The sequence below is a fragment of the Naegleria lovaniensis genome (genome assembly GCF_003324165.1).
Source record: "Naegleria lovaniensis strain ATCC 30569 chromosome Unknown tig049, whole genome shotgun sequence".
In the NCBI taxonomy this organism is placed as follows: Eukaryota; Heterolobosea; class Eutetramitea; order Acrasida; family Naegleriidae; genus Naegleria; species Naegleria lovaniensis.
Window position 1 is genome coordinate 12,614 of NW_025407871.1, and position 12,216 is coordinate 24,829.

The 12,216-nt window shown below is 38.2% G+C and overlaps 7 protein-coding genes across 7 annotated transcripts in view; 4 read left to right on the forward strand and 3 right to left on the reverse strand.

Annotated features, from left to right (window-relative positions):
- The window catches only part of C9374_011573 (uncharacterized protein), a gene marked incomplete at both ends in the record, with an annotated part of 1,137 nt that extends 973 nt beyond the window's left edge, over positions 1–164 (forward strand). Inside the window, one exon of the mRNA XM_044687243.1 lies at positions 1–164. This exon is cut by the window's left edge and continues 973 nt beyond it. Coding sequence (XP_044543082.1) covers positions 1–164 — 164 coding nt within the window.
- Positions 165–813: 649 nt separating this feature from the next.
- On the reverse strand, positions 814–1,485 carry C9374_011574 (uncharacterized protein; the record flags this gene model as incomplete). The annotated part of the gene is made up of 1 exon (XM_044687244.1): positions 814–1,485. The coding sequence occupies one exon, from the start codon at positions 1,483–1,485 to the stop codon at positions 814–816; it is 672 nt and encodes a 223-aa protein (XP_044543083.1).
- A 475-nt stretch (positions 1,486–1,960) lies between these two features.
- Positions 1,961–3,469, forward strand: C9374_011575 (uncharacterized protein; the record flags this gene model as incomplete). Its single annotated transcript, XM_044687245.1, has 1 exon — positions 1,961–3,469. The coding sequence occupies one exon, from the start codon at positions 1,961–1,963 to the stop codon at positions 3,467–3,469; it is 1,509 nt and encodes a 502-aa protein (XP_044543084.1).
- Positions 3,470–3,878: 409 nt separating this feature from the next.
- On the forward strand, positions 3,879–4,804 carry C9374_011576 (uncharacterized protein; the record flags this gene model as incomplete). Its single annotated transcript, XM_044687246.1, has 2 exons — positions 3,879–4,724; positions 4,793–4,804. The coding sequence occupies 2 exons, from the start codon at positions 3,879–3,881 to the stop codon at positions 4,802–4,804; spliced, it is 858 nt and encodes a 285-aa protein (XP_044543085.1).
- Positions 4,805–5,239: 435 nt separating this feature from the next.
- On the reverse strand, positions 5,240–6,157 carry C9374_011577 (uncharacterized protein; the record flags this gene model as incomplete). The annotated part of the gene is made up of 1 exon (XM_044687247.1): positions 5,240–6,157. One exon carries the CDS (start codon positions 6,155–6,157, stop codon positions 5,240–5,242), a length of 918 nt encoding a protein of 305 aa, XP_044543086.1.
- A 328-nt stretch (positions 6,158–6,485) lies between these two features.
- On the reverse strand, positions 6,486–8,202 carry C9374_011578 (uncharacterized protein; the record flags this gene model as incomplete). Its single annotated transcript, XM_044687248.1, has 6 exons — positions 6,486–6,737; positions 6,795–6,966; positions 7,017–7,660; positions 7,715–7,912; positions 7,960–8,089; positions 8,165–8,202. 6 exons carry the CDS (start codon positions 8,200–8,202, stop codon positions 6,486–6,488), a joined length of 1,434 nt encoding a protein of 477 aa, XP_044543087.1.
- A 76-nt stretch (positions 8,203–8,278) lies between these two features.
- C9374_011579 (uncharacterized protein) lies at positions 8,279–12,207 on the forward strand (the record flags this gene model as incomplete). Its single annotated transcript, XM_044687250.1, has 4 exons — positions 8,279–9,140; positions 9,194–9,425; positions 9,631–9,834; positions 9,999–12,207. 4 exons carry the CDS (start codon positions 8,279–8,281, stop codon positions 12,205–12,207), a joined length of 3,507 nt encoding a protein of 1,168 aa, XP_044543088.1.
- Positions 12,208–12,216: the final 9 nt, after the last annotated feature.

The window sequence follows — 12,216 nt, forward strand, 5'->3', positions numbered from 1 at the left end:
CGTGTTGCCAGAAGTGTTATTTGCGTTTGATCGAGAAATCATTCAATTGCTTGAGGATCAGTCTCTTAAGGAGTCTAAGAATTCGGAAAAACCTCAACACAGCAAAGAAGATTAATCTTCCTTCAATTTGTATGGGTTTAGCGGCTTTGCATATTTGGGCATGAACACAAACATCTTGATATAGATTGGAATAAAACAAACGACTCCAATAATGGCAATTGTAACGAAAGCATATCTGGCAAAATAATAGCTATCCACTTTTTGCTGAGCTGAAGCGAGCAAAACGTTGGTTGCGGTGGAATTGTCTAATGGAATCTTCGGAGACAGCAAAAAGAAGAGGAAAATAAATATCGGAATGAACAAGGCAAGAAAAATGACAGCACTTTGAAGTTTTAGCTCCACGTAAATTGAAAATTGCAGCATTTGGAACCTACGTTTTTGACTTCTTTTTCTTAACCACACAACAGCAACAACACAAAGAAAAACCACAAATCAACGAAATAATAAATACAACAACTCCATATCCAATCCCGAGCCCAGGTACAATCGCGGAAGCAACCATGTCTGTACAATAATATTGAGGGCTGGTTGTATGTCAAAGACAATTTTTTTTAAAGGGTGAGTGTTGTATACGAAAGGCGCGAATATGCTGTTTGACGTAATTGTGTGCATTTACTATACAATGGATCCTATCTTAAAAAGAAGACCATCCTCCGTCTACTGTTAGCACAGATCCGTTCACGTAGCTGGCATCATCGGAAGCCAAAAACAAAGCGGCCTTAGCAAGCTCAGATGGTTGTCCAAGACGGGGCATTAATTGAGATCCCAAAAACATCTTTCCTGCACCCAATGGTGAGGATTTTTAACTTCAATATTGGTCTGAACACTTCCAGGAGCAATGGCGTTGCAACGAATACCTTGATCACCATAATGAAAACCAACATTCTTGGTCATTCCTATCAGTGCGTGCTTGCTTGCGGTATAACCAATACCTGCTCGGCCACCATGAAGGCCTCCCAACGATGCAATGTTGATGATCGCTCCATTCTTCTTTTGGGACATGATGGGAATGGCTTTCCTCATTGTTCTCATGGGACCGGTAGTATTGACTGCCATTACCTTTTCCCAGACTTCATCAGTGATATCTCCACATGGAATGAAGTTATCCATGATTCCTGCATTGTTTACGAGAATATCTAACGTTCCAAATTGTGAGAGAGTTTCTTGGAACAGACGATCGACATCTTCTTGTTTGGAAACATCTCCACACACTCCAATGGCAACACCTCCCAATTGTTGAATCTCATCAAGCGTTTCCTTAATTCGTTGCTCACTCACATCTGTGACTACCACTTTAGATCCATGTTGTGCAAAAAGGAGAGCGATAGCTTTTCCCATTCCACTGCCAGAACCTGTAACGATGCTGACTCGTCCTTCTAGCTTCTTGTGAGTGATGATATTGTCGGTTTGATCTTGTGGAAGCATTTTGTTTGATGGTGTTGTTTGAAGCCAGAGGTTGGGCGTGCGCTCTTGATTACTTGCTGGTGGAATCGCAGTCAGCGGGCTACAACAGTCGGGTCCGATGTTGCTATGGATATCAGAGCTAAGGGAACAAGTGCGTCATGAATCGGCTGGTCTCCAAACGAAACTTACTATTAATATTTAAATCCGTTCTTTTCCAACAACAATTTCATTTAACGTTATTCCTCATGTGACCTTAAACGAAAGTTCACTTTTTATTGGGAACGAATTGTATGGCTTCAGCTGGGTTGGAATTCACATGTAAGCGTTCATGAGTGCTGAAAGTGTTTGAAGAAGTGTCCTGCTCATTAACCTTTTCTTGATGTTCTTGTCAGAACTCCCCAACTACCCCAGCAACAGCTTGTTTCCTTTTCTCGAATTAGACAACTCCAACGAAAACTGAGAGTGTGCGTTGAGAAAAGGTAACGTAACGAAAAAAATGTCAGCTCCCTCTACAGAAGCCATCACATCATCCATGAATCACAATAATTCCACTCATTCATCATCCTCGGTTGTTGTTAGAAAGATTGCTTGTGTAGGTGCCGGTTATGTGGGTGGTCCTACAATGGCCGTCATTGCCAACAAATGCCATCACATTCAAGTAGTTATCTTTGACGTGAACAAGAAGAGAATTGACCAATGGAACAGTGATAAATTACCAATCTATGAACCTGGCTTGGATGAGCTTGTTTTTGAAAGAAGAGGAAAGAACTTACATTTCACGACTGATTACGAATCTGTTCTTGATGCCGATATTATCTTCTTCTCCGTTAACACTCCAACCAAACATTACGGTATCGGAAAGGGTCGAGCAGCAGATTTGAAATATATTGAATTATGCGCACGACAATTGAGAAACGCCATTCAACACGGACGAAAAATCATTGTCGAGAAGAGTACAGTCCCGATCAGAACTTCAATGGCATTGAAGAAAATTCTCACCTCTGGAGAGAGTAAGGCTCACTTTGATATCTTGTCTAATCCAGAGTTTTTAGCAGAAGGAACAGCCATCAGTGATTTGAATAATCCTGATCGAGTACTCATTGGAGGTGAAAGTGAGGAAGCTATTGCTACATTGTCATCGGTCTATGAGCACTGGGTTCCAAAGGAAAGAATTATTACTACGAACTTGTGGTCCAGCGAGTTGAGCAAATTAGTGGCTAACTGCATGTTGGCACAACGTATTTCATCTATTAATGCCATCTCTGCTCTCTGCGAAAAAACAGGAGCTGATGTTTCTCAGGTAGCTCATGCGGTAGGCAAGGATACTAGAATTGGTTCAAAGTTTTTGCAAGCAAGCGTTGGATTTGGTGGTAGTTGCTTCCAGAAAGATATTTTGAATTTGGTATATCTTGCTGAACACTACAATCTTCCAGAAGTAGCAGACTATTTCTATGGAATTGTTAGAATTAATGATTATCAAAGAGAACGATTTGCCAAGAAGGTCATTCACAAGTTATTCAACACTGTATCGAATAAGAAAATCACCGTTCTAGGTTTTGCATTCAAAAAAGACACTGCAGATACTCGTGAATCAAGTAGTATTTATATTTGTAAGGCATTATTAGAAGAACATGCCAATATTCACATTTATGATCCTAAAGTTCCGGAAGAGCAAGTTCGTTATGACATGAAGAGTATTATGAACGGATGTTACGAGGGTGACTTTAGTGCCAGATTTGAAGAATCACCAGAGAGCGAACTTGTCAAATCTAACATTCATTGTGCCACAGATCCATATGAAGCTGTTAAGGACTCTCATGCCATCCTTGTCATGACTGAATGGGATGAATTTAAGACGTATGACTACAAGAGAATCTTTGAAATGATGAAAAAGCCAGCTTATATTTTTGATGGAAGAAATATTTTGAATGGTAAACAATTAGAAAGTATTGGATTTGATGTGTATCAAATCGGAAAGCAAGAAACAAACCCAGCCGATTGGTAGAACTTTTCTATTTCGATTATTGTTATTATTTATTAAATTTAATTTATTCGATTGTGACAATAGTTGAGCTGACGATGTATTTTAAAAAAATCTTGAATTTTGAATTTAAAAAATATTTGCCTTTGGTGGCTCTTTAATCTGCCCTTCATCCAATCGACCCTCCTTCTTCATCGGTTAGGAGTATTATCCTCCGCTTATATATTATTAACTTCAAAATTCAATCATTTCATCTATGAAAATAATTAATACATTTCGGAATCACCGTTCTATCATCAGCATAACACTCGGTTTGCTGCAATTATTCCTTTTTCAAAACACTTGCCATGGTTCTCCGTTTAGCCATTCCGCAATTAAAGAAGAGCCGCAAGAGGATTTGGGCTATACCTATGATCGTATAGTTCTAGGAATTATGACTTCGCTAGTTTGCCTTTATATTTTACTTCAAATAGGACTAACATTTTACCACAAACATCGAGTTCCTTCATTCCATTTTGGCTTTCTAGTGCTATGTTGTATATGGATGATTTTGAGGACCGTTTATTACTTTTCTGTCATTGATAATTGTGGCGTGTTCTTTTTGTACTATTTACCAATTTGTGTGGAATTTGCAGTGTTCACATTGCTGGGAGTATTTTTCTTCAAACTACTGAATTACGGAGGAAAATGGGAAAAATCCTTATTGCAGACAGTAGATGAACCGTTACAGGCCCACACTCCAACTCCATCATCTCCTTCTCCAGCTACAGGAATTTTATCAGGCTCTGGCGTGCAAAACTATGCTCCTTCCAATCGACGACGATCTTACCGACCACCCTCTTCTACTTTTAGTGATAACTATGGAGCTGTTTCCAATGGAGCAATTGGATCTCTCAACAATGACGATCAAGACGACGATACGAAAACAGATACTTCGTTTGTAAGCCAAAATATTGAAGATGCTTATGAAGAACAATCGAAAATTTCATATTACCATGCCCAAACCAATAATTTTTATAACAGATTCATCAAATTTTTATGCACTAGAAAGGTTTTGTACATGATCTTGTGGGTTTTGACAAACTTGGGATTTTTTTCTATTATCTTTTCTTTTTCCATAGCCTCATGCACCACTGCATTTGATAGTGAACAAACAAATTCAGTGATTGGATTGGCAAGCGCATGTTCGTTTACTGTATTAATGGTAATGCTGTTGGCAATTGGACTCCGAATGGTATATATTTTTAGAAGACGAAATGACATACCTGTAAGCTTGAAGGTTAGTCGAATCACAGGGCCTGGAATGATAGTAGTCATTATTGTGAACTGTTTTGTTTTCACAAGTAGAGCAATTTTTGATTGCTTAATTTTAATCCCAAATTTTCCAAAGGACTATTTGAAAATTCAATTTTTGAGGTCAACTGATTATGGTCGAATTTTCATTATTGTTACCAATTTCTTTTGGGAGGTTATGCCAATTCTAAGTATTTTAATTTTTTTCAGCAAATGGACATTTAGTAGAAATGCTGTGAATATTAATTTGAGGCGACATCAACATGAAGAGAGTCAAGAATCTGAAGCCACAAATACCAATTTCAATGCCAGTGATCACGGATTTGATACAAATGCTCCACTGATCATTGGAGCTCAGACAAGTAGTAGAGTCATTGGACGAAGAACACACAGCACAGGACAATTACAAAACACTGGATACAACACTGGGCAGGATGGTGAAACGACAGAGTCATCTCTTTATGATGATATTGAGACTGATAGTTCATATAGCGCCAATGACTAATCATCTTGGAATAGCTTGGAATAGGTATGTTTTTCTTTTTTCTCGTACCTTTCAAGCTCAACTTTTGCTTTGTAAAGCCATGATTCAATTTCCTTGTTATTTGGATTTTTTTCTTTCAAATCTGACAAGTCCACATAACTATTAAGCCAGTCACCTCTGTTGAAATATGAAACACCTCGTCTGAACTTGGCCTTAGTCTCAATACCTTGAATGCCTTCCATGTCCTTATGATATTCTACAAGCTGAAGAATTTTGCAACATAGTTCAATAACCGCAGCATGCTCTGCTTGCTTGATCTTGACTGCTGCAATGTTGCCTAATAAGATTAATTCCTTTTCCTCTAAAAGTTTACGCTCACTGTCATCCCTGAGGCCAGGTGCCAGATATCTGAACGCTTTTTCATACTTTTCTACTGCTTTTTGAAGATCGTTTTGTTTGAAAAAGTGATTTCCCAATTCTTTCAATTTTTCAGCAATCTCCAGCTTTTTATAGAGAGAATCGCTTTCTTCTTCATCTGCAGGATATTGAGGGTAAACATCTCCTTCTTCCACGCATGTCTTATCGAGAACTCCATCATCACATCCTTCCTCCAAAACCCCGCAATCAGTGAACACAACATCCAAGGTGGGTTGTCCTGTGGTTTCAACAGTCGGTACACCTCTCTCAATTCTATTAAGGATGGATTTTCCTTTAGTGACTTGTCCAATGACAATGAATTTATCTTTCATGTAGGATAAGTTTGTGGTTGTAAAAAGGAACTGAGATGCGTTTTTGCGAGAAGACTCTCGTTCAACACACATCAAGTAAGAGGTGTCACAAGGATGGTTGTAGTATTCCGATGAAATGTCATAGTCAAACAATTGTTGACCTCCCTCGCCAGTGTTTTGTTCATAGTCACCAGCTTGTATCATCATCTTTTTAATTATTCGGAAAACTTTAGTGTTTTTGTATGTTGGTTGAGGTGCTAATTTGATACTGTCATCAATGTTTATTTCTCTCTCATCAATACATACCAGAATTAGCGCAGAGAGTGATCAGATTCTTACAAATGTTTGGGCATTTGTCTGAGAAAAGTTTGACCACCAACCTCCCTAGAGGTTTATCTTTCACGTAAACATCAAAAAACACGCGGTCCACTTGCAGCATTTTTTCGTATTAAGGACACTAGTTCTATGTTACAAAGTCTTCCGATCCCGCCAAATGTTTGGTTGTTGTAATCACTAATGCAACCCGAGGTCGATTCTATTTGTGAAATTTCTTGGTCGTTGAGCTGTATTTAGAATAGGATCCAAGCAGGTCATTCTTTTCTCTTGTTGTTCCGTTGAAAATTAAATCATCATAAATACTCGATTGATTTGTTGGCGGTCTTTTTGGAGTAATGGGTGTTTGTACATGTAAGGGTTTAGGTTGCTTCTTTTTTCTGTTCTTCTTTTTAGGTTTGGAAGTGCTCTTTGGTTCGTGTAGTTCCGGAAGAAACTGTGTGGGCGATTGTGACTATTTAATTCCAATGATTTTTGAAACATTAATAATGACTTGTGGTGAATAACTTACCCTTGGTGGCGTTCCTTCTTCTGGGTTCGAAACATCTTTTTTACAGTCTGACAAATAAGGGAGACCAACAAGGCCTCTCGCTTTTAGGCCAGATATATCTGGTAGCATCTCATGATGATCTTGAAGTTCATTAGTGTCCTCTTTTTTCGCTAATTTTTTTGTTTTGAGTATTCTTTGAAGCGATTGTAAAATGTTATGACATGTCCTGTTCTGTACACTTACTTTTCATCATCCACCGCACACACAGATGTCTTTCTTTCCAGCCTTTCCTTCTTTGATTTCTTCCAAGAGTTCAATGAAATATTGTCATGGTCCAATAACATTGGAAAATCATTTTCATACCATTCCTGATACCCCTTTAAATAAGCATGGTTCAGTAAATCCTCGTAGGTACCTCTTTTGCTGGGGTCTACGTTGAGACATGCTTTGATAAAAGATAGAGCTTCTTTTGAAATATTTGTTTTGTATCTACTGTCCAAAGAGACAATGCCTTCAGAAGATGGTTTGGGTAATTCCACGTCTCTGTACAATGGGTTGTTGTTGTACACTTCAATCTGATGTTCAGACAGTTTTCCAAAACAATTAATTATCCTAGATAGTTGGTCAATGTCAGAATCTCCAGGAAACAAAGGTTGACCTTCAAGAAGCTCCCAAAGCATGCAACCTATGGCCCAAATATCCACTGCTTTTCCATATTCTCTGTCACCTACCACCAACTCTGGCGCTCGGTACCACCGCGTGGAAACATAGTCTGTGTATTTGGCTCCTGTTCCTTCTAATGTTCTTGCAAACCCAAAATCAGCAATTTTTAAAACTCCACTTTTGGAGACAAGTAAATTTTCTGGTTTTAGGTCTCGATGAATTATCTAATGATGAAATGTCAAATAATATTAATTATATAATGAAATGAGTTGACCTACATTTTGAGAGTGACAATATTCAACTCCTTTCAATATTTGATATAAATACTTTTTGGTCATATCCTCATCAAGTCCGTAAGGGTATTTTTCTTCCAGTTTTCCTAGTATTGTTGATTCAATATATTCAAATACAAGATACAATTTGCCTTTCCTACGGAACACGTCGAGTAAGTTTACAATATTTTCATGTCTCAATTGCTGCATTCAATTAAATATGGACACATTCCAACAGTATCATCACCTACCTTCAATATTCTTATTTCTCGTAGCGCAGTCTTTTTTACTTGTTCATCTTCGTCCGATTCCTTAAACTTTTTAATGGCAACAATCTGTCCCGTTTCCTTATGTCTACACTTATTTACAACTCCATACGCTCTTTAATTAAACACATTCCGTATCCAGATCATTATTTGATGACAACCTTTCATCCTGATCATTCGATCCACTTACCCTTCTCCCAAAACACCAAGATTGTCGTAGTTTTCCATTTTTTTTGGTGGGAACCATTAACGTTCAAAAACCGCCAAACAAAAACCACCGAAACGCTCATCATTGGTCATGATCATGAATGAAGGCCTTGTGTGGGTGTTTTCTGCTTTCATACTGGGAATTATTGTTTGTTATGTTGCCATTGGGAAAGCACAAAATGGATCTTTCAAGAGTGTAGAAGAAGAAAAACAAGATCCGAAAGATATTGTCGACAATGAATGCGATCATGAAACCATTGATCCCAGATTCAAAATCAGTCGGAAACCAACCAAACAGGAAAAGAAAGAAGCGAAGGAATTATACAAAAACCGAAAACCCAAGACAATTCAACAAGTTCTTCCTACAGAGAAAATTGAAATGATCAATGATACAGAAATTGCTAGGAAACATGGAGATGAATTGTCACTGGCTATCGGTGAGAGAAAATATTTGAATTTGAAACAATGGTACTGCATGTCTAGACCACAATACAAGTATTCTTGTGGCATTTCTTCTTTGACATCGATTTGGAATTATTTATTTAGTACTCTTGGTCATGGTGATCTTCCTATCTTAACGCAAGAGGAAGTATTGACATTGTTAGGTTTTTCAGAACCATTTCATGAGATTCGATTTGGACCATTTTGTGGAAATGAAACAATTATGCAATGGTTTAAGGAACTGCTTTCATTGTTCGGCATGGAAGGAGAAGCTTGTATATTCTGGAAATGTAAAGGTCTTCACACTACAAAACCTTCTGGGAATGTTTTGGACGAGTTGAAAAAAGGATTGAGATCGAACCAAACAGCATTTATTTATCATTGCTACAATCATTATATGGTTATTATGGGCTTTGATGAAAGTCCAACTCACCCACAACATATTTATCAGTCCATTACAAATTCTGAGCAAGTAAGCAATGCATGGTTACTCTTTGGAGACAATTCAAAACTACAAGGTAGGTTCATCATGATCACATACTTTTGAAAGAGTCGATGTTATATTATTCAGAGCCTGTGGAGTGCGCAAAATTTTCAGATGTCGAAAAAGATCTTAATTGCGAAGCTCCGTATTTCTTCAACATTAGACATCCAGAAAAAGGTATTCAAAAACGAGAAGGCAAATTTAAATCAATTAATGTCGATTGTATACTGAGGTTCCAAAAACTGCCAGCGAAAAAATCATCTTCCCAAAGGACCCAATTTGATAAAACTCGAAAGAAAGATCCATTCCAGAATATTTGGTAGCTCGACGAGTCTTCTAGCCTTCACCAGTACATCTCAAAACCCGAGGTTGTTAATAATAAAGCCTTTTTTAAAAAAAAATATCATCATTAACGGACACTGAATTTTTTCATTTTTTTCGCTTCAAGGCTTTTTGCAAGCCTCATCATTGTGCACAACTTCCTCAACACCTTAACTTTCCTAACTGATCATCATGTCTAATAGCTCTGGACCACCTCCTCCGCGTAAACGGTTTTCGTTCTCCACAACGAGTACAGCTCCGTTATCATCCAATTCCCTCCACAACAAACAACATTCCACTAATTCTTCCAATCCTTCATTTCTTTCGTATAGAACTCCAGAAAGCTCGAAAAAGCAAAACAAAGCATGCTCTCCATCACGGTCTAACAACACTCCTCTTTGCGATAGGTATGTATCGAGATCGAATGGTCTACGAAATTAACTTTTTTTTCATTTGTCGCTACTGTTAATAATTGGCGGTCGTATTGGCGCTCATCACGAAATATTTTAAATATTTAAATTCGTGATGAACAACAACAATTCGTTCTTGAATTTGTGTGCACGCATAGCAGATTCATTTCGAATCGAAGCTCGTCGAACTTGAGGTATGGTCTCTCATCTCCGTCAATTTTCGATGCCCTCTCCAATACCTCTTCGAACAGTAGCAGCAGTCGATCCGTAGCCACACCCTTCCTTCGACGCAACAGTTTCAGTTATGGACCAAGAGAAGACAGTAGTAGCTTCACTCCACCACACAACTCGACAACCACCACCTCCTCCTCTCCTAACTCCTCACTTTCATTGTACCAGTACTACCAATATAACAACAACAACAACAATCACCGCATCACTTCACCCAGCAGGCCACTCAGTAGAGCAGGATCTGGTTACTCATCACCACGTTCCACAACAGGCCATAACAACAACAACTCTCAACTCAGCACAACTCCTCCTTCGATACTTTCTGATTCTTCAGGAAGAAGCAACAACTCTCTCAATAATAGTTTGGGTTCATCAACCAACAGTAGCACCAGTTATGGACATTTAGATTTGTCGAGTATGGCACTTGAAGATGGAGTTGTGAATTCAGGAGGAGGGTTGTCAACACTTCATAACACGACAGATCACTCGGATGTATCATCCTTGAACAATTCTTTACAAGGTGTGAATCCTTTAAATCAAAGCTTTTCCCTTAATGATCCCGAATCTGTCGATTACTTTTTACAAATGCCCTTTCCTCAAACGAATTTGTTTTCAACCTATCAAGAAGATATTGCCGATGATGAGTCCACAACCTTGTCAACGCCCAGTACCGGTGCACCTAATGGCTTTAATATGGATGGAGTGAGTGTTGGTGGTAAAGGACATGTTTTTAATAATCTTTTAATTTCAGAACTCTTACCCAATAGCCAATCCATAGTGAATACTCCTTATTTTCCTCCTTCTTCATCTACTACCAATTATGATTCTCTATTTCCATCTTTTACTCAAAACCATCCAAAAAGTAGTAGTTCTATTCATAACATGACTCATCCACAGCCCAAACAACGCTCCTTACTACAATCTCGAAGTGTGACATCCTCTCCTCAGAGACCAAAATCATCTCCTACTTCGACAAATTCTAACATTTTAAAGTTCAGACCAAACTCTTCAAATGGTATTGATATCAGTAGAAGACAAGCCTATCATAGCAACAAGGGAATTCCTGAACCAACTCTGAGTATGCTCATTCATCCTAATAACACAATATTGGCTAGAAATGGTATAAATTTAAAAACAAATCAACAAATTGTAATATCGAAAGGAAACAGAACCATTCCTGACATACCTTTGCGAGTATTAGACGCTCCAGGAATTCGAGATGATTTTTATTTGAATTTAATTGATTGGGGAGAATGCAATCAAATTGCTGTTGCCTTAAATACTAGTGTGTTTTTATGGAATGCAAACAATTATGCTGTTTCGAATTTAGTTTCTATGAATGACGAGGACAATTTGGTTTGCTCTGTTTCATGGATGAAAACTGATCCTAATGTGTTATCGATTGGAACTGAGGATGGATTTGTGTCTATTTATGATGTACAAAAACAAACCAAGATTAGAGATGTGCACAGACATGCAGAACGAGTGGGAAGTATTTCATGGAATGAATATCAAATTGCTACTGGATCAAGAGACAATCATATTTTCATAAGCGACATCCGAGCCAAGAATTCATTGATCAAACTCAGTGGACATTCTCAAGAAATTTGTGGTTTGCAATGGAATCTTAAAGGTAATCAAATTGCCAGTGGAGGAAATGATAACAATTTGTTTGTATGGGAACCAGGTTTTAATTTCAGACATCCATTATGGAAATTTAATGACCATAACGCAGCAGTGAAAGCTTTAGCCTGGTCCCCAAATCATAGCAATCTTCTCGTGTCTGGAGGTGGTGTTAAGGATAGATGCCTTCGATTTTGGAATACATCCACGGGAGAGATGTTGTCCTCAAGAAAAACGAGTAGTCAAATTTGTAACGTCTATTGGAGCAAGCAAACAAACGAACTGGTCACAACACATGGTTTCAGCCAAAACAACATTACCGTGTGGAGCTGTTTTCCCTATGTAGAGCCAATCACACATTTGTATGGTCATACAGAAAGAGTTTTATTTCTCACAGCATCACCTGATGGATCTCAAATTGTCACTGGCTCTGGAGATGAAACTTTGCGATTTTGGTCATTATTTACAGAACCTGAACGATCGTCTAGTGACATGATATCCCTAGAAATCCGATAGGAATTTGAT